Source organism: Oncorhynchus mykiss, chromosome 10, assembly GCF_057628025.1.
Source record: "Oncorhynchus mykiss isolate SJ-2025 chromosome 10, ASM5762802v1, whole genome shotgun sequence".
NCBI classification, from domain to species: Eukaryota; Metazoa; Chordata; class Actinopteri; order Salmoniformes; family Salmonidae; genus Oncorhynchus; species Oncorhynchus mykiss.
This window is the reverse complement of record NC_143031.1, coordinates 55,292,501-55,314,543: the sequence shown is the minus strand read 5'-3', so window position 1 is coordinate 55,314,543 and position 22,043 is coordinate 55,292,501. Positions and strand designations below refer to the sequence as shown.

The following is a 22,043-nucleotide window of genomic DNA, read 5'->3' as shown; positions in this document are numbered from 1 at the left end:
GGCAACGAAGGAGTGGCTTCGTAAGAAGCATTTCAAGGTCCTGGAGTGGCCTAGCGGAGTCTCCAAATCTCAACCCCATAGAAAATCTTTGGAGGGAGTTGAAAGTCCGTGTTGCCCAGCAACAGCCCCAAAACATCACTGCTCTAGAGGAGATCTGCATGGAGGAATGGGCCAAAAACCTTGTGAAGACTTACAGAAAACGTTTGACCTCTGTCATTGCCAACAAAGGGTATATAACAAGTAAGTATTGAGATAAACTTTTGTTATTGACCAAATACTTATTTTCCACCATAATTTGAAAATAAATTCATGAAAAATCCTACAATGTGATTTTCTGGATTTTTTTTTCTTCTCATTTTGTCTGTCATAGTTGAAGTGTACCTATGAAGAAAATTACAGACCTCTCTCATCTTTTTAAGTGGGAGAACTTGCACAATTGGTGGCTGACTAAATACTTTTTTGCCCCACTGTAATTGTGATATTTACATTTATTTTATTTTTTTGCAAAAATGTCTAAACCTGTTTTGGATTTGTCATTATGGGGTATTGTATGTAGATTGGAAAAACAATTTAAACCATTTTACAATAATGCTGTAACGTAACAAAATGTGGGAAAAATGAAGGGGTCTTGAATACTTTATGAATGCACTGTATACTCACACTATTTATCTGCCATTTTTAGGTTAATGATTAAATCACTCAGTTCTGCCTATCTTTCATGCTCAGAGGGTTGTAAACATAGGGATATGGAAAGTCTTCTATGACAGCATGAGCAGCGCCATTGGGAGCAACTGTATCTCCATTTTGTAGTACAACATTTCTTCTCAATGGCCCATCCCATGGTAACACTGGTTTTGTTCCTATTGCACCCTATACCAACATGTATGGTTATTAAGGACATGTGATTGCTCTTCAAACAGACAGCTTCAAATAACAGTGGACAGGACATTAACTTCGTTAAGTATTTCTTCTATACGACGAGAAACGGTAAGCCACAATAGCACAATTAACACAATCATTCAGAACAAGAACCACAGGAACATATTTTGCATGTTGGTACAGACTGCATTTCATTGGTATTTTCATGCTTCCTCTTACTCCATTCTTCAATCTCTTCCTGCTCTAAACATTTAAAAGAAGTCAGGAGAGGAGTCGACCAGAGTGAATGTGGAATCAAGGATTGGAAAATATATATTTAATAAGAAATGACAAGTAGTTCGGGCTACTCTATAATTTTAGTTTTGTCTGTTCCTTGACGGGTTATTGATTTATGTGTTGTTTGTCAGAGTTTGCAGTGGCTTGCAGCCAAATGTATTTCCGGTATCATGGCCATTTTTTTATTTCACAAAACAATATGGAAACAGAAGTAAAAAGCCCACTGTACAAAACATTCTCTAAGATGGTCAACATACGATTTCCAAATTCTGTCAAATGTCTGGTTTATGTTTGATTTTATAATAATATAGTCTAATGGGATGTAGCTAGATAGTTCAGCTTTCCAATATGGGTCCACATTTTTTTTTGCAGCAGCAATTACACCTAGATTACAAAAACGTTCTTATATTGATCGACAATATTTACATATCTCAATGATAGGATATGCATTATCGCAGAATGGTATTTGTCACAGGCAGTGGTGGGACTAGAGATTTATACATGGGGTGGCCAAGGCTACTTCAGGGGGTCCATAGACCATGACAGAAAATGTGTGTGTAACCCTAACCTGGCATCTAAGGAGCATGAATGAATCTTATGATTGCTGATTAGAGGTAGAAGTGATCATTCACTTGACCCGGAGTTCTTCAATGTGGCAGATAGTGTGGTCCAAAAGGGTTACTTCACTAGAATTCTTTATCATACTATGAATAGTCAGTGTCTCTAGCTCGGAACTGCAGCTCAATTTCTTTCTTTCTCACTCACTCACTCACCCACTCACTCACTCACTCACTCACTCACTCACTCACACACACACACACTTATATTTATATATACTGGAGAAACTTAGGGCACTCTGTTTTCATGAATATATAATCTGGGTGTATAAGTGTTGAACATCTAAAATATTTTCAGAAAATAAAGCTCAAGCACAAATGAGATAAGATAGCATGTGTGTTACTGCATAGTTTATTTACAAAAAATGTAATTGACAAAAAAACACTGCAAGTTGACATACCAGGTACAGTTGAAGTCGGAAGCTTATGTACACCTTAGCCAAATACATTTCAACTAAATTTTTCACAATTCCTGACATTTAATCCTAGTAAAAATGTCCTGTTTTAGGTCAGTTCGGATCACCACTTTATTGTGGGAATGTGAAATGTCAGAAAAATAGTAGTGATTTATTTCAGCTTTTATTTCTTTCCTCACATTCCCAGTGGGTCAGAAATGTACATGAACTCAATTAGTATTTGGTAGCATTGCCATTAAATTGTTTAACTCTGGTCAAACGTTTCAGGTAGACTTCCACAAGCTTCCCACAATAGGTTGGGTGAATTTTGGCCCATTTCTCCTGACAGAGCTGGTGTAACTGAGTCATGTATGTAGGTCTCCTTGCTTGCACACGCTTTTTCAGTTCTGCCCACAAATTTTCTATGGGATTGAGGTCAGGGCTTTGTGATGGCCACTCCAATACCTTGACTTTGTTTTCCTTTATCCATTTTGCCACGACTTTGGAAGTATGCTTGTGGTCAGTGTCCATTTGCAAGACCCATTTGCAACCAAGCTTTAACTTCCTGACTGATGTCTTGAGATGTTGCTTCAATATATGCACATAATTTTCCTTTCTCATGATGCCATCTATTTTGTGAAGTGCACCGGTCCCTCCTGCAGCAAAGCACCCCCACAACATGATGCTGCCACCCCCGTGCTTCACGGTTGGGATGGTGTTTTTCGGCTTGCAAGTCCTCCCCCTTTTTCCTCCAAACATAACGATGGTCATTATGGCCAAACAGTTCTATTTTTGTTTCATCAGACCAAAGGACATTTCTCCAAAAAGTACGATCTGTGTCCCAATGTGCAGTTACAAACCGTAGTCTGGCTTTTTTATGGCAGTTTTGAAGCAGTGGCTTCTTCCTTGAAGAGCAGCCTTTCAGGTTATGTCGATCTCGCCTCGTTTTACTGTGAATATAGATACTTTTGTACCTGTTTCCTCCAGCATCTTCACAAGGTCCTTTGCTGTTGTTCTGGGATTGATTTGCACTTTTCACACCAAAGTACGCTCATCTCTAGGACACAGAACGTGTCTTCTTCCTGAGCGGTTGTCACGCCCTGACCTGAGATATCTCTGTTTTCTTTATATTTTGGTTAGATCAGGGTGTGACTAGGGTGGGTAAGCTAGTTTTTGTATTGTCTAGGGGTTTTGTATTGTCTAGGGTTTTTGTAGGTCTAGGTGATTTGTATGTTTATGGTGGCCTGATATGGTTCCCAATCAGAGGCAGCTGTTTATCGTTGTCTCTGATTGGGGATCATATTTAGGTAGCCATTTCCCTTTGGTGTTTGTGGGATCTTGTCTATGTGTAGTTGCCTGTCAGCACTCGTTTGTATAGCGTCACGTTTCGTTTTGTAATGTTGTTAGTTTGTTCAGTGTTCATTCTTTAAATAAATAAGAATGTACGCATACCACGCTGCGCCTTGGTCCGATCCTTATAACGAACGTGACAGCGGTATTTTTCTGAGGTCTTGGCTGATTTCTTTTGATTTTCCCATGATGTGAGCAAAGAGGCACCGAGTTTGAAGGTAGATCTTGAAATACATCCACAGGTACACCTCCAATTGACTCAAATGATGCCAATTAGCCTATCAGAAGCTTCTAAAGCCATGACATCATTTTCTGGAATTTTCCAAGCTGTTTAAAGACACAATCAACTTAGTGTATGTAAACTTCTGACCCACTGGAATTGTGATACAGTGAATTATAAGTGAAATAATCTGTCTAAAGAATTGTTGGAAAAATTGTGTCTTGCACAAAGTAAATGTCTTAAACGACTTAAACGAATGTCTTAAACTATAGTTTGTTAAACAAGAAATTTGTGGAGTGGTTGAAAAACGAGTTTTAATGACCCCAACCTAAGTGTATGTAAACTTCAGGCTTCAACTGTATCAAGCAGAAATAGACATTAAAAATGATTTGTGCCCATCAATATTACAAATTTACAGTATCATATTTATTATGTATGTATGTACAGTCCCTTGCGAAAGTATTCGGCCCCCTTGAACTTTGCGACCTTTTGCCACATTTCAGGCTTCAAACATAAAGATATAAAACTGTATTTTTTTGTGAAGAATCAACAACAAGTGGGACACAATCATGAAGTGGAACGACATTTATTGGATATTTCAAACGTTTTTAACAAATCAAAAACTGAAAAATTGGGCGTGCAAAATTATTCAGCCCCTTTACTTTCAGTGCAGCAAACTCTCTCCAGAAGTTCAGTGAGGATCTCTGAATGATCCAATGTTGACCTAAATGACTAATGATGATAAATACAATCCACCTGTGTGTAATCAAGAGAGAGCATCATGAAGAACAAGGAACACACCAGGCAGGTCCGAGATACTGTTGTGAAGAAGTTTAAAGCCGGATTTGGATACAAAAAGATTTCCCAAGCTTTAAACATCCCAAGGAGCACTGTGCAAGCGATAATATTGAAATGGAAGGAGTATCAGACCACTGCAAATCTCCCAAGACCTGGCCGTCCCTCTAAACTTTCAGCTCATACAAGGAGAAGACTGATCAGAGATGCAGCCAAGAGGCCCATGATCACTCTGGATGAACTGCAGAGATCTACAGCTGAGGTGGGAGACTCTGTCCATAGGACAACAATCAGTCGTATATTGCACAAATCTGGCCTTTATGGAAGAGTGGCAAGAAGAAAGCCATTTCTTAAAGATATCCATAAAAAATGTTGTTTAAAGTTTGCCACAAGCCACCTGGGAGACACACCAAACATGTGGAAGAAGGTGCTCTGGTCAGATGAAACCAAAATTTAACTTTTTGGCAACAATGCAAAACGCTATGTTTGGCGTAAAAGCAACACAGGTGTTAGAATGGCCAAGTCAAAGTCCAGACCTGAATCCAATCGAGAATCTGTGGAAAGAACTGAAAACTGCTGTTCACAAATGCTCTCCATCCAACCTCCCTGAGCTCGAGCTGTTTTGCAAGGAGGAATGGGAAAAAATGTCAGTCTCTCGATGTGCAAAACTGATAGAGACATACCCCAAGCGACATACAGCTGTAATCGCAGCAAAAGGTGGCGCTACAAAGTATTAACTTAAGGGGGCTGAATAATTTTGCACGCCCAATTTTTCAGTTTTTGATTTGTTAAAAAAGTTTGAAATATCCAATAAATGTCGTTGCACTTCATGATTGTGTCCCACTTGTTGTTGATTCTTCACAAAAAAATACAGTTTTATATCTTTATGTTTGAAGCCTGAAATGTGGCAAAAGGTCGCAAAGTTCAAGGGGGCCGAATACTTTCGCAAGGCACTGTATGTATGTATGTATGTATATGTATGTATATGTTAATTAATAGCAAAGAAAAGTTTTGGAATTGGCCTAATCAAGACCAAATTAAATCTGTGACATGATACCCTTTGGATATATCATTTTAGAATTCAGTGTACTTATTAATTCACAGTGCAGATTTTAATCATGACCAGAGGGACCGCCTTAGTGCCAAATTATCCTAGGTAGATTTAAAACAGCATAATTCTGCGGTTCTGGTGAGAACTGGCAATATGTTTCACAAACTCCTCCATGTTGAGGGAGCTTGCCCTCCTTGACTCAACACTGAGAATTCCCTGGTGACTTAACCTGTCATTAACCATTGTTGTCATAAGGTGGGTTTTAATCCGTTTTAAAGCTGAGAAGCTTCTCTCGCAAGAAGCACTGCTGACTGGTGTAACAACAAAAAACTTACAAAGTCGAAATAGCTCATGGAAGTCCTCTTTACAAGGTTCTAGAAACACAACAAAGTCAAGGAGAGTAGACGGTCTGTCCCTTCCACTTTTCTCTCTCCTATCAAGAAGCCGCTTGGTTTGATGACCCTCATGTTTGCGGTCCTCTAAATCTGACTCAAAAGTCTGAGCAAAGGCGAACAGAGGCTCCTCATTCAAGAATGTTGTACTCTTTGGGTTTTGCATTATCTCGCAATTCTTCTTTGAAAAACGCCTCTGCAGCTCAGCTGTGAGACTGTCAAGCACCTGATAAATAATAGCTCTTTGGAAGCTCTCACCATCACTTTGGTCACTTTTGTCCTACAGTGCTCATCATCAATGAGTCATGAAATCTTTAGCTTGTTTTAGGCTGTCTTTTACACACTGTTTTTACACTTATTTTGCAGTGCTCTGCAATCTCTTCAACCTCGTTCCATAGTTCTCCAAAGTAACCCTCACTTCTGTAGTTCTGTAATGTGTCTGTAAGGGCACCTACTAGATCCACAGCCCTTGATAGGTCAGAAAGACATTTGGCATCACCAAGCACTTTACAAAAGGTAACCAAAAGCCCTATGAAATGTAAATCTATCTTAGAAAGAAGGCCCCTTGCCTCCACTGATCTATTACCACTATTTTCAAGTGTGATGTCCTGTAGTAGCACTCTCAGAACTGCTGGAAGCCTGTCCATCAGATTACTGCATGCCATGTATCTGCATGCCCACCTTACATCCGTAAGTCTCTGTAGTTCCCTGGGCTGCTGCTGTGGATACAGCTCTTTCTGAACTGAGTGGCAGTTAATAGGAGCACATCTGCAATTGTTTTAATGTAAGTCCAGTTTACCTCCACTTTCTTTTTCCGGTCCTCATTCATGAGTTGCTGTCAATAGCCCTTTTATGCTGATTCCAAGCATACATAGCATTGATATGATGCTCTGCCTTCGAATCGAGCTTATACCCAGAATCTTTAAACAATGCCTTTTTCCAGTTACAAAACCCTGACTGTGATGTGAAGGCAGATTCAGGTGTATTGGGCAGAGAAAAATGCCTACAGGCAAAACAATAAGTTGAATCTTGGCTTACAGAATATTCAAGCCATGAATTCTTCTCTACCGGGAGCTGTTGAAAGCCCTTTTCCTAATACCATGCTCAGTTCTGGGAAATGTTCTCAAACACTGCCCTCTTCTCTGGATCTTGAAATGTCTTAAATACACGTTAAATAATGTGTCATATCTCTATAGAAATGTATAATTAATGGATCCACAAGATTAGATACTAACAGCTGCTAACTAAAATGTGTAGTTTAAAGTATAGGCCTGGCCTACCATTGGGTCCTTCTGGAACAGCATATCTGGTGCTTGATGCAGTTGGGAGGGGCTCGATGACATCTCCTGGCAGCTCTGGCTCACTGTCTTGCTCAGAGTCAGAGGTCTCTGTGTCATCACTTGATACATCTATTACATTAAAATAACACAAGAACCATTAGTGTATAATCAAAATAAAAATGCACGGCCATCAAAACAAGAACACACATGAATCAACAACCAACATTTTAAAGTGAGGCTTAATCTGACAAAACCATCTATTACAAGCTGAAGCTAAACTTACATTCTGAACTGGGCATGTGACTGACTGCCTGACCGATGCTCTGACCCGGTGGTGGTAGACTGGGTCCTTGTGAAGTCTGACCACACTGACTCTGACGAGCCTCATGTAGGGAGCTGCTCTGGGGTCCGGTGGTGATGCAAGGGCTGGGGTCTGTTTGCACCTGATCTGCCTGTTTGTGCTTCTTTAAAAAGAAGTCTGATATCTCCCTTTCTTTTCATGTGTAATTGACCCTATGCAAAAATAAGACAGTCTATGGTTACATCTAAGCATCCAATTACCCACATTTTTATCCAATCTCAAGTACAAATCCCCATTATCATAACTGTACCTTAAAATCAACTACCTTAGTTACTAGTTACTAGTTAGATCATGGCTAGCCCTACTCTGCAGTAAGTAACTTAGTTAGCTATAATTTCTTAGCCTGTTTTCTATCGTAAAGGTGTATCTGCAAATTGTGGTCATCTTTTGAGTAACATGATTGTTCGTTTTGAGTTCAAGTACGAAACTCTAACTGAGTTCATGGATTTCAAATGGCTGAATGTTAACTTGCTTAACATTGACAGCTGTAGCCTACTAGTTACCCCACATTAACTAAACATTCATATACTGAAACAGATGTAAATATAATGTTATGCTAAATTGGGAACCGGTCTCTCTTATCTGATTAACTGTCTGTTAATGGAGCCAAAGGTAAGTTTTAAGGTCTTAGCATCGGGTTTAAGTTTCCTGAACAACTTTTACGAAAGTTGAGTCGCTGTGTAAATTAACATGTTAATTTAAATGAAATTAAACTTAAACCCGATGCTAAACCTTAAAACTTACTTAAAATATTGTAACGACCCTGGGTTTATATGCGCGGAAATCGACTCTGCCGCATGAGCATGCTTTTGCGGCACAGTCGGACGCGCCGGACCTCGGGCTCGAAGGTCGAGGGTTCGAGACCTGCTCCCTGCCTGTTTCATTACATTGGTGTCGGAAGTGATCGGACCTCGCATCCACGACAGTGCGTGTGCTTAGCCGGTGAGCGCGTTCCTGTAAGACGTAGCAAGCTAGCGCGAGGACGCGTCTTTGAAAGGAGCCTGGGTTTATAAACGCGGAAATCAACTCGGGCTCGAAGGTCTAGGGTTCGAGACCTGCTCCATGCTGTTTCATTACAATATGATACTTTCGCCAATCGTGAAAAGAGCTCTTGGAGCTATGGAAATATTTTCTCTTCTTCTTCTGTATGTTATTCTTCTGTATCTCGCAACCAACGTTAATATTCTCTCTTCCACGTCCTCGACTTGAAAACGTCAAAATAAATGTTTATTTCAAGAAGAGGTGAAATAAGATGTCAATCAGCATCAAACTGCCAGTAGCGAATGAAATTCGGGCATAGTTTATGTAATAGGGTTCCTCTGTGCTTTTTGCATGCGACATTTCTGGGTGCATTACATGCATTCTGGCAGGAGGGTATGATAAATTATCTTAAATTGCAGTGTTTATGTTGTAGGAGCAGGTATCTAACCAATGGTTCTTCTCAATTCTTCCTTTAGATATGAATGCCATTTGTTCCTTACAGGTTCTCAACCATCAGGTAGAGAGGTTCATTCAACCCTTGATATAACTTGGCAATCAAATTATTTGGCGTAGCAGTTTCATTCGGCAATTTGTTGACGCGACTGAATAAGATTTCTGAACTAAAATCAGAACGTCCTTGGATAATCCAAATCTTTCTTGTCATTGATTGAATGATCCATCATAGTGCACATGTTCAAAAAATCATGATGCCACTTTGGAAACAGGATTTAAAGGTGTTATCATTAAACGCTGGAGGTACGGTGAGGTTATTCCAAATAGGGGTGCCTGGCGAAATTGGTTCTTTCCACCTCATTAATTTATGTACATTTTCTCAAACAATTTTAAAACAGTGTTTGCTGATATACACTGAGTATACAAAATATGAAGGACAACTGCTCTTTCCATGACAGACTGACCAGGTGAAAGCTATGATCCATAATTGATGTCACTTGTTAAATCCACTTCAATCAGTGTATGAAGGGGGAGGAGACCGGTTATAGAAGGATTGTTAAGCCTTTAGACATTGATTGTGTATGTGTGCCATTCAGACGGTGGTATGGTAGTAGGTGCCAGGCACACCGATTTGTGTCAAGAATTGCAACGCGGCTGGGTTTTTCACGCTCAACAGTTTCCCCTTTCATGGTCGCAGGAAGATGTTTAGGGTGGGGGGTGCTGAAATGTTTTTGTGCGCTGCTGATTACTATTTTGGTCCACTCATACAGGAGTAGTAAAGGCTCAGTGCACTACTTTTGTGATGAAAAATATATATTTTAACCCCAAAATATATACAGTGGAGCAAAAAAGTATTTAGTCAGCCACCAATTGTGCAAGTTGTCCCACTTCAAAAGATAAGAGAGGCCTGTAATTTTCATCATAGGTACACTTCAACTATGACAGACAAAATGAGAAAAATAAATCCAGAAAATCACATTGTAGGATTTTTTATGAATTTATTTGCAAATTATGGTGGAAAATAAGTATTTAATCACCTACAAACAAGCAATATTTCTGGCTCTATTTCTGGCTCTCACAGACCTGTAACTTCTTCTTTAGGAGGTTTAAGAGGCTCCTCTGTCCTCCACTCGTTACTTGTATTAATGGCACCTGTTTGAACTTGTTATCAGTATAAAAGACATCTGTCCACAACCTCAAACAGTCACACTCCAAACTCCACTATGGCCAAGACCAAAGAGCTGTCAAAGGACACCAGAAACAAAATTGTAGACCTGCACCAGGCTGGGAAGACTGAATCTGCAATAGGTAAGCAGCTTGGTTTGAAGAAATCAATTGTGGGAGCAATTATTAGGAAATTGAAGACATACAAGACCACTGATAATCTCCCTCGTTCTGGGGCTCCATTCAAGATCTCACCCGGTGGGGTCAAAATGATCACAAGAACGGTGAGCAAAAATCCCAGAACCACACGGGGGGACCTAGTGAATGACCTGCAGAGAGCTGGGACCAAAGTAACAAAGCCTACCATCAGCAAGGGCATTGAAGATGAAACGTGGCTGGGTCTTTCAGTATGACAATGATCTCAAACACACCGCCCGGGCAATGAAGGAGTGCCTTCGTAAGAACCATTTCAAGGTCCTGGAGTGGCCTAGCCAGTCTCCAGATCTCAACCCCATAGAAAATCTTTGGAGAGAGTTGAAAGTCTGTGTTGCCCAGCAACAGCCCCAAAACATCACTGCTCTAGAGGAGATCTGCATGGAGGAATGGGCCGAAATACCAGCAACAGTGTGTGAAAACCTTGTGAAGACTTACAGAAAACGTTTGACCTCTGTCATTGCCAACAAAGGGTATATAACAAAGTATTGAGAAACTTTTGTTATTGACCAAATACTTATTTTCCACCATAATTTGCAAATAAATTCCTTAAAAATCCTACAATGTGATTTTTCTGGATTTTTTTCTCTAATTTTGTCTGTCATAGTTGAAGTGTACCTATGATGAAAATTACAGGCCTCTCTCATCCTTTTAAGTGGGAGAACTTGCACAATTGGTGGCTGACTAAATACTTTTTTGCCCCACTGTACATATATTATCAGGGGTACTTCAGCACCCCGACTATGTCCCGTGCGCATCGAGAATAGTCCACCACCCAAAGGACATCCAGCCAACTTGACACAACTATGGGATGCATTGGAGTCAACATGAGCCAGCCTCCCTGTGGAACTCTTCAAACCTTGTAGAGTCCATGTCCCAACAAATTGAGGCTGTTCTGAGGTCTGTTCCTAATTTTTGGTATACTCAGTGTATACCAAAAATCATAAAAGTTTTGATGTCTTCACTATTATTCCACAATGTAGAAAATAGTAAAAATAAAGAACAATCCTGGAATGAGTAGGTGTGTCCGAACTTTTGACTGGTAGTGTGTGTGTGTGTGTATATTACAACCCAACTTTAGCAGCCCAATTGTAACTGAACAGGATTTGAACCCAAGGTACTCTGTGCTCCACAAAACTGTTAGCCGCCTAAGCTAAAGTAATGCATATTTTCTAGTTCTGCTCTACTTCTGCACATTGCCGAATTGTTAACAGCTTTTTTGTGTCAACATCAGGGGAATTGACAGAGGACAGCACCATGTGGAGGAGCCTGTCCAAATATGTCTGTGTCTTCTTCCTGCTGGCCCTGTCAGGCCTATTTTTCCTGTTAAGCAACATCAACGTTCTGGAGGTAAGGGAAGCCATTTGCACTCATAACAAGTCCAACCTCCTTTATTGCTCCTGAGTGGAGCAGCAGTCTAAGGCACAGCATCTCAGTGCAAGAGGCGTCACTACATTCCCTGGTTCGAATCCAGGCTGTATCACATCTGGCTGTGATTGGGAGTCCCATAGGGCGGCGCACAATAGGACCAGCGTCGTCCGGGTAGGCCGTCATTAACTGACTTGCCTAGTTAAATAAAAATACAAAATTATCATAATATTCTTCCCACATTGCTTCCATCACCATCTACCTCCTTTACCTCTCGCCGAGCCGTGCTGTTTACGCCCAGTTTTCATTCAAATTAATGGGAGTGTTGCACACTCTGCAAAAGTTACACTTTATGCAGCATGCCTGTTAGTGACCTTTACGTTTCTCCTTAGCAGAATATGAACTGCCAAACAGTGTCAACATTATACCAGCTCCAGAGCAGCATCCACACAGCTTTCTTTTCAGAGGCCCCTTTTCCTCTGGACCGCAACCATAGCTACTGTGGCCTCCTGGGCCAGGAGCCCTCACCCGAGGAGGCTCTGGAAGAGCGTTACCTCCTGGAGTCCATCGCCTGGCCAGAGCCTACGCACCATTCTGAGAGTGTGTCCCTGGACCACACCAGTGATCCTGCACACAGCTTTTTTGTGATCCTGCCAGCAAGGGGCAGGAGTGAGTGGTATGTGGGAGACCAGCTGGAGGCTTTTGTCCAGATGTACGATTTTCAGGGGCATCCCAAGAGCCATGGTGGAGACTTCTTGCTGGCCCGACTGCACTCCTCTGAATTGGAGGCAGGCGTAGCAGGACAGGTGCTGGACCACAGGAATGGGACCTACTCTGCCATTTTCCCATTACTATGGCAAGGTTCTGCACAGGTGGAGATGACACTGGTTCATCCAAGTGAGGCAGTTCATGTTCTACGACGGTTACGAGAGGAACGGCCCGACCGGGTTTTCTTTAAGAGTCTCTTCCGCTCTGGAAAACTGTCCCAGACAACTGTATGTAACTTGTGTCTGCCAACAAGCCAGAAGCCGCTGTGCAATTACACAGACGCCCACACGGAGGAGCCCTGGTACTGCTACAAGCCCAAGCTGCTGAGTTGTGACACACGGATCAACCATGCAAAGGGAGGGTATGTGAAAGGTCTGCTCACCAACAAAGAGGCATTGCTCTTCCAGAGGTTAGTAAGGTGTACCGTACGTGAGTGAATGAGTGTAAAAGTGTGTCTCATTTAATCACAGACTTTGTTTCCGATGTATCAGATTGCTTGTTGCAGTGTATTTATTTAACATTAACTGCTGTGTATTTATTTATTTATTTCTCAGTGGTGTAAACATCAAAGTTCACATTCATCCTTCAGGGTCTGACAGTGTCACTGTGCTGCCTGAGAAAAAAGGTAGGCGAGCAAGGAGATGCTACAGTAAAACTGTGTGTTTATTGGTTTTGTACTTCCTTGCCAGCCTACCTGCTATTCAGCTAGCTGCTATTAACTTCCACATGGCTGTCTACTTCAACCCTGGAGAGGTTCTGCGTGTGCAGGATAGTATTCCATCCCACTACTGCATCTACAGTAATGTAAGGCAGGGAAGCGCCAGCACCTTTGTTTCCATTGTGTTGTGTACCTGCAAAGTGATGATGCTAGCTGGTGCATCATGCTTGTGTTCCTCTTTCAGACAAAGCAGACATGGAGAGAAGCAGCATGAAGATGGAACCTACCAGAATCACTCCTTCCGGGTATTACTTCCAAGGGTCATGGCGAGCGCTGACTGGTGGTGTAATACGCCAGTTTAACGACTCGTCTGCCATTACTCAGTGTCTGAAGGGCAAGGTGGTGTACATGTACGGAGACTCTACTGCCAGACAGTGGTTTGAGTACCTCAACGACTTATTACCAGGTGAGTGCTGTCTGCAAGTAATGTGACGTCTCTCATTCTCTGCTGCCTCAAGTGCTTTCTAACTCTCTCTTCTGTCTTTCCAACTCCCAACCCTCTACTGTTGTCACAGAGCTGAAGCAGTTTAACCTTCACAGTCCTAAGAATGTGGGGCCCAACATGGCAGTGGACAGCACCCATAATATCCTTCTGAGGTACCGTTGTCACGGTCCTCCAATCCGCTTCACCAATGTCATTGCCAGTGAGATGCGCTATGTAGCTAACGAACTGGATGGCCTGACTGGTGGGTCGAACACTGTGGTGTTTATTAGCATATGGTCCCATTTCAGCACCTTCCCTGTGCAGGTCTACATTCGCCGACTACGCCACATTCGGCGGGCGATGGTGCGGCTTCTGGACCGGGCTCCGGGGACCATGGTGGTGTTGCGTTCAGCCAACCTCCAGGCCCTGGACCCGGAGGTGAGCCTGTACAATAGTGACTGGTACTCATTGCAGCTGGACGGGGTGCTCAGGGCCATGTTCAGGGGTCTGGATATCTTGCTGATAGATGCCTGGGAGATGACCCTTGGCCACCACCTTCCCCATGCCCTCCACCCTCCCCCCATCATCATAAAGAACATGATAGATATTATCCTCTCTCGGATCTGCCCATGAAGAGCTAACAGATTCTGGGTTGGATTCTGTATCGCTTAAATATCACGGAAGATCCACGTAAGAAGGAGGCGTTCATTTCCGATTGATCTCACATATGCAGTGTTTATTGTGAATGCAGTCTCCGCAACCGCGGGAACATTGCCGTTAATTGTCAGTCGTGCTATAAAGCAGATCTTCAGCGCTACGGATTGAATAGAGCCCTGAGTGAAATGATATGTCAGATTTCTCCATTAGTCAACATATACATATTAAAAAATGCCTGGCAATTCAAATTTGACCTACCGAACATTCTGTTGATTTATCTGTTTCCATGTCTGGCTGAATGACCTGTTATGGATGTTACTCTCTCAAAATGTGGCTTGGAATGTAAAAAATTACCTGCACATTTGTCTGTGAAGATTTGCCTTATTCTCAACTCCAGAGCATTTAACCAAACTGAAATGTTCAAACATATAACTAAGAGGGAAATCACACAAACGAATAGGTGCGTAGCCTGAAACTGAGAAACAATAGAACAGAAACTTCCAGACACATAAACACAAAAGTGTACATGTGCGCACACACAGACACAAACACACACAATAATAATAATAATGTAATGGGAATTTTAATGTTTCTGCTTTTCTTAAAACAAATTTTGGTCTTCTATTCATTGTGCTGTTCTAATAACCAATTTCTGTGTTCATGCAAGTCGCTGACTGTACAAATTCTCACTATCAGTAGCTGCAATTTGGCAGTACGCCCAGACCATGGTTTGAGAACGAACAAAAGATATGTCAGTTTCAAGGTCTCAGCTTAGAGAGAAAGAAGCCTCTTGAGGTATTGGTCGGTCACATGAAAGAAACAAAACGTTAATAATTAATTGTGCTAAATCATGCAAATATAACTTGTCTGTGTACAGTCGTATATACGACAACTTCTGGGTTTGCCCAGGCAGAGCTCCTGATTGACATGTGTACAATGGTGCATTGAGTTGGTTGGAACCTCTCCAGCACGCTGACAATAAACAATGATTCATTTAAGATTGACTTTGAGTGTCCTTGTGTAAGAATTTCCATGACAATAACAACAATTTAATACTAATAATATTCATCATCAGTGTTTTAATTAATTTAGCACTAGTATAGAAATAATAAAGAGAACAAAAAAGTAAACAAATGGTTTATTTGTTTTGTTGAGTAACTTCTCTCCCCGCAGACACCCCTCTGATTCACTTTGCCCTCCCTCCTTCCCTCCCCCTGACATTCAAGAATATCCCAATACTCAAGTCTTTCTTTCCTCATCTTATTTCCTTCTTCACCACAGTTAGATGTGAGCACAGAAAAGAGATCCACCAGTGCATTTCACCTGTCGAGGCCTGTCAGATCAGCTGTTGTGAAGGAAAGGAGACAAAGAAAGGAAACCAATTAAGTGTATTGGAACAAAGCCATCCAGTGGTTTCACAGCATTTGAGACTAGAGAGACCAACCTGTGTGGTGACATTTGCAGGTGTGTCTGTGTCACTAGGGCACCGTTGGTCCAATAGAACACCACAGACAGACATCATTCTGCTGACATCTGCCTTTTTTAGGTTGTATGAATGTGTCTGTCTGTCACTGTGTACGTGTGGCTCTATGTGTCTATGTGTGTGTGATGAATTGTGGTGTGTGTGTGTCAGAAACCAAGGTTCTTTATGATCCCAAGAACCACAAACACTGCTCTACAGGATTGACACCAGCAACACACCACCTAGGATTGGAACTTGATATATTCCTAGTATTCACACCCCTTGATCTTTTTCACATTTTGTTGTGGTACAGTCAATTTAAAATTGATTACAATACCCTATAATGCCAAAGTGGATTCATGTTTTTCAACGTTTCTTGGGTCAGTAAGTATTCAAGCCCTTTGTTATGGCAAGCCTAAATAAGTTCAGGAGTAAAAATGTGCTTAACAAGGCCTACCAACTGATAGCTAGTTGAGTCTAGATGTTGTCGGTGATGGTCCACTCCGCCAACAGTCATTGCTACTCAACTCCATTTGGTTAGACATTTAGTTGGAGTTAAGTTTACTAAGCTACAGACAAAGCAGACAATTAGCCTATTTTAAAATAACTTAACACATTTCGGAAATGTACGCATTTACAAAATGGATTTGGTGCAGAATGTGTGCAGGTGTGTGAGTATCTTATTGCACTGTCATTACAAACTTTTAACATTCAATGTGTGAAGTTTGCATTTGAATCAATATATCAATCCTACACACATCCAGTAGGCCTATTACAATTTAGAAAATTGGCATTAGCCCATATGCATTGTATTTACCTTTAACATTAGATATTGCTAACAGACGCACTCTACACACACATTTTAATATTGTTATTTTGCTGTATTATTGACTTTGTATTGTAGATATGTTATGGTAGAGTAGTGTATAATAATGTGTTGTGTTAAGTATGTAATTCTGATTGGACCTCAGGAAGAGTAGATGCTCCCTTGGCAGCAGCTAATCCCTGCTGCCAAGGGAGCATCTACTCTTCCTGAGGTCCAATCAGAATTACATCCGGAAAATAAATACAAATACAAAAACACTAACATTAAAATACGACCAATAAACACAATATTGTATTCATGAATTCAACAACGAATAATTTTGACTTTGTGGCTGTAATAAACCACACAGCACGCAGGCGGAGTTATCTTTCTCGAAGATGTCATTGGGCCAAATGATGTGCGTCACACAAAAACAAACATGTCTGACTTCCGTTTTGGAGGGTAGACATAACGAAGAAATCATTACATTTGATCGTATTTTTAAGCTTGCAGAATGGTAAGTGTTACATGAAAGGATTCTGTATATGTTTGCCATGTTTACATTTGCTCATGTTTTGCTTGCCACGCATCCGATCACACCAAAACATGAAAGTAGCCAGTTAGCGAGCATAAGATACGTTCAGTCAGTGGTGGCTAGCTAGCTAACGCGGTAGTTGCATAGTTGAAACTTTTTCCATAAGGAGCCAGCGTATTTTCTGACACTAATGACTCTGATTAAAGTCCATGAGCCAGACCCCCAAATGTGGGCCGACGATGTCTCATAGTGATTTGTTGGAAAACATGTGGGGCCGTGCAGCAGTGTTAGCTTTCCCATATGGATTTGACCCTATGACAAACCATGTCAGTTATTGCTCGGAAAGCTTAGATTCACAGCTATCATCAGACATATTTTCGGTAAGTTCAGTTCAACATAACTTTGACCTCTAGGGTACATAAGAATTACCTCTACAAATGGCTTTAAAAAGGAAGCCCTGATACATACATGTTTTACTTTGTTTGACAACTAGTTATGAAAGGTCATGAAATTACTTTTCAAATTATATATAATATAACCACATTTGAAACGAACAGCTACAACTATTATTTAAAAAATTGCCCATTTACATTAGAATGTTGGAGGCTTAGCCATACAATTCCATGTAATGGGGCAGCTGTTTATGGATTGTAACATTGGTAATAGAGGCACACACAAAGCTAGAAAAAGGGTTGTGTAGATGAAGGGTCATCACAGAATGCATGCATGCATTAAACCCACAGAAGCCTTTTTCCAATATGGCCACCAAACAACCACATAATGGGGTCTTATTGGACAATATCACATGACCATACCTGTATGAAATATAATTGTAGTATGCCCAAAAGTATATTAAAATGTTTATATTGATGTAAAATACACAACCACATGAGCCAGGTGTGCCAGATATAAATATGTTAAATTATTCACCTAATTGTGGTAAGAATGTGGCCATAAAGCTGTATGAATCGCTGATTTCTGATCAATAATGTCAATACGTAATTTTCAAACATGTAAAATTGATATGGTACATGTGAATAGTCATTTATGTGAACTGATTAACATTATATACTATGTTATCCTATAAACTGTTTTCACAAAACAGGACTAGAAACTTGTAGAATTCCATAGGATAAGTTTTCACGTGATGAAGATGAGAGCAGCAAACCATTACACGTACAGTGCCTTGCGAAAGTATTCGGCCCCCTTGAACTTTGCGACCTTTTGCCACATTTCAGGCTTCAAACATAAATATATAAAACTGTATTTTTTTGTGAAGAATCAACAACAAGTGGGACACAATCATGAAGTGGAACGACATTTATTGGATATTTCAAACTTTTTTAACAAATCAAAAACTGAAAAATTGGGCGTGCAAAATTATTCAGCCCCTTTACTTTCAGTGCGGCAAACTCTCTCCAGAAGTTCAGTGAGGATCTCTGAATGATCTAATGTTGACCTAAATGACTAATGATGATAAATACAATCCACCTGTGTGTAATCAAGTCTCCGTATAAATGCACCTGCACTGTGATAGTCTCAGAGGTCCGTTAAAAGCGCAGAGAGCATCATGAAGAACAAGGAACACACCAGGCAGGTTCGAGATACTGTTGTGAAGAAGTTTAAAGCCGGATTTGGATACAAAAAGATTTCCCAAGCTTTAAACATCCCAAGGAGCACTGTGCAAGCGATAATATTGAAATGGAAGGAGTATCAGACCACTGCAAATCTACCAAGACCTGGCCGTCCAGGTCTTGGTAAACTTTCAGCTCATACAAGGAGAAGACTGATCAGAGATGCAGCCAAGAGGCCCATGATCACTCTGGATGAACTGCAGAGATCTACAGCTGAGGTGGGAGACTCTGTCCATAGGACAACAATCAGTCGTATATTGCACAAATCTGGCCTTTATGGAAGAGTGGCAAGAAGAAAGCCATTTCTTAAAGATATCCATAAAAAGTGTTGTTTAAAGTTTGCCACAAGCCACCTGGGAGACACACCAAACATGTGGAAGAAGGTGCTCTGGTCAGATGAAACCGAAATTGAACTTTTTGGCAACAATGCAAAACGTTATGTTTGGCGTAAAAGCAACACAGCTCATCACCCTGAACACACCATCTCCACTGTCAAACATGGTGGTGGCAGCATCATGGTTTGGGCCTGCTTTTCTTCAGCAGGGACAGGGAAGATGGTTAAAATTGATGGGAAGATGGATGGAGCCAAATACAGGACCATTCTGGAAGAGAACCTGATGGAGTCTGCAAAAGACCTGAGACTGGGACGGAGATTTGTCTTCCAACAAGACAATGATCCAAAACATAAAGCAAAATCTACAATGGAATGGTTCAAAAATAAACATATCCAGGTGTTAGAATGGCCAAGTCAAAGTCCAGACCTGAATCCAATCGAGAATCTGTGGAAAGAACTGAAAACTGCTGTTCACAAATGCTCTCCATCCAACCTCACTGAGCTCGAGCTGTTTTGCAAGGAGGAATGGGAAAACATTTCAGTCTCTCGATGTGCAAAACTGATAGAGACATACCCCAAGCGACTTACAGCTGTAATCGCAGCAAAAGGTGGCGCTACAAAGTATTAACTTAAGGGGGCTGAATAATTTTGCACGCCCAATTTTTCAGTTTTTGATTTGTTAAAAAAGTTTGAAATATCCAATAAATGTCGTTCCACTTCATGATTGTGTCCCACTTGTTGTTGATTCTTCACAAAAAAATACAGTTTTATATCTTTATGTTTGAAGCCTGAAATGTGGCAAAAGGTCGCAAAGTTCAAGGGGGCCGAATACTTTCGCAAGGCACTGTATGTAGATATTCGATTAAAAATCAGCCGTTTCCAGCTACAATAGCCATTCACCTCATGAACAATGTCTACACTGTATTTCTGATCAATTAGATGTTATTTTAATGGACAAAAATGGGCCTTTCTTTCAAAAACAAATACTTTTCTAAGTGACCCTAAACATTTGAACGGTAGTGTATATATCCATTTTACATGTTTGATGAGGAAATATTGCAATTATTGATCATAACATGTTCAGAAATCAGCGATTCCGCAAGTCTCGTGTATTCTACATCACTATGACAATGTCTGGGCATACTACAATTATATTTCATACAGATATGGTCATGTGAAATTGTCAAATAACAACAACTTAAACATAAACAATGGAGTAGGCCTAATAGCTAAATCTTGTGTGGTCATGATAACAGTAGGCAGTTATATTATCCCATTGATTAAAGTATTCATACATCTTCTCCCCCCAAAACATTAATAGGCTATACTATTTAATGCTTAGAAATGACCTATGAGCTTCTGGAAATTATACAGATTCAGCTTTAACTTTCTGACTTTATCATTATGTAGGTTGTCGGAAACATCATCTTACGCTTGAGAGGGTCTCTGGAGTTCAAGTGCCAGTTGGACAGCACAGATGGTATGTACTGTATAGGGAATTCTGCCTGTGATTTACATTTCCTCAGTTGGTTATGCTCATAAAGTGTGTGTGCGTGTGTGAGAGCGAGAGAATCCAGAAATATTAGCCCTGAGCTAATGGGTATCTTATTAAACTCAAATGTAAAAGTCAGAAATGGTAGTTCTGACATTCATGATTTCCACTAGCGCCTGCTGTTGGCTATATAGCTGATTTAGACTTGAAATGTTTTATTTAACCAGGTAGGCCATTTGAAAACAAGTTCTCATTTACAACTGCAACCTGGCCAAGATAAAGCAAAGCAGTGCGACAAAAAACAACATCACAGAGTTCGACATATATAAACAAAAGTACAGTCAATAACAATAGAAAAATCTATAAACAGTGTGTGCAAATGGAGTAAGGAGGTAAGGCAATAAATAGGCCACAGTTACAATTTAGCAAATTAGCACTGGAGGGATAGATGTGCAGATGATGATGTGCAAGTAGAAATACTAGTGCGCCAAAAAAGTAAATAAAAACAATATGGGGATGAGGTAGGTAGTTTGATGGGCTATTTACAGATGCGCTGTGTTCAGCTGCAGCAATCGGTGAGCTGCTCAGATAGCTGATGCTTAAAGTTAGTGAGGGAGATATAAGTCTCCAATTTCATAGATTTTTGCAATTCATTCCAGTCATTGGAAGCAGAGAACTGGAAGGAAAGGCAGCCAAAGTAGGTGTTGGCTTTGGGGGTGACCAGTGAGAAATACCTGCTGCAGCCCGTGCTACGGGTGGATGTTGTTATTGTGAGCTGAGATAAGGCGGGGCTTTACTAAGCAAAGACTTATACAGTTGAAGTCGGAAGTTTAAATACACCTTAGCCAAATACATTTAAACTCAGTTTTTCACAATTCCTGACATTTATTCCTAGTAAACATTCCCTGTCTTAAGTCAGTTAGGATCACCACTTTATTTTAAGAATGTGAAATGTCAGAATAATAGTAGAGATAATGATTTATTTCAGCTTTCATTTCTTTCATCACATTCCCAGTGGGTCAGACGTTTACATACACTCAATTAGTATTAGGTACCACTGCCTTTAAATTGTTTTACTTTGTTCAAATGTTTCGGGTAGCCTTCCTCAAGCTTCCCACAATAAGTTGGGTGAATTTTGGCCCATTCCTCCTGACAAAGCTGGTGTAACTGAGTCAGGTTTGTAGGCCTCCTTGCTCGCACACACTTTTTCAGTTCTGTCCACACATCTTCTATGGGATTGAGGTCAGGGCTTTGTGATGGCCACTCCAATACCTTGATTGTGTTGTCCTTAAGCCATTTTGACAAACTTTGGAAATATGCTTGGGGTCATTATCCATTTGGAAGACCCCATTTGCGACCAAGCTTTAACTTCCTGACTGATGTCTTGAGATGTTGCTTCAATATATCCACAATTTTCCT

The 22,043-nt window shown here is 40.8% G+C and overlaps 3 protein-coding genes across 4 annotated transcripts in view; 2 read left to right on the top strand and 1 right to left on the bottom strand.

Annotated features, from left to right (window-relative positions):
• Positions 1 to 724: 724 nt before the first annotated feature.
• Positions 725 to 15,360, top strand: LOC110534291 (NXPE family member 3-like). 2 transcript variants are annotated; one of them, XM_021619062.3, is made up of 6 exons: positions 725 to 987; positions 11,662 to 11,777; positions 12,188 to 12,972; positions 13,118 to 13,188; positions 13,466 to 13,687; positions 13,797 to 15,360. In XM_021619062.3, the coding sequence occupies exons 2-6, from the start codon at positions 11,685 to 11,687 to the stop codon at positions 14,336 to 14,338; spliced, it is 1,713 nt and encodes a 570-aa protein (XP_021474737.1). In that variant the 5' UTR covers positions 725 to 987; positions 11,662 to 11,684; the 3' UTR covers positions 14,339 to 15,360. The 2 variants fall into 2 exon arrangements, with proteins under 2 accessions (XP_021474737.1, XP_021474738.1); XM_021619063.3 differs by having other exon boundaries at positions 727 to 987; positions 12,191 to 12,972.
• The window catches only part of ankrd37 (ankyrin repeat domain 37), a 21,715-nt gene continuing 14,596 nt past the window's right edge, over positions 14,925 to 22,043 (bottom strand). The window contains exon 5 of the mRNA XM_021619067.3: positions 14,925 to 15,707. Within this exon, the coding sequence (XP_021474742.2) occupies positions 15,682 to 15,707 (26 nt within the window). The 3' untranslated portion in view covers positions 14,925 to 15,681. The remainder of the gene's footprint in view (positions 15,708 to 22,043) is intronic.
• The window catches only part of ufsp2 (ufm1-specific peptidase 2), a 15,892-nt gene continuing 10,879 nt past the window's right edge, over positions 17,031 to 22,043 (top strand). Inside the window, exons 1-2 of the mRNA XM_021619065.3 lie at positions 17,031 to 17,146; positions 20,543 to 20,612. Coding sequence (XP_021474740.2) covers positions 17,144 to 17,146; positions 20,543 to 20,612 — 73 coding nt within the window. The 5' untranslated portion in view covers positions 17,031 to 17,143. The remainder of the gene's footprint in view (positions 17,147 to 20,542; positions 20,613 to 22,043) is intronic.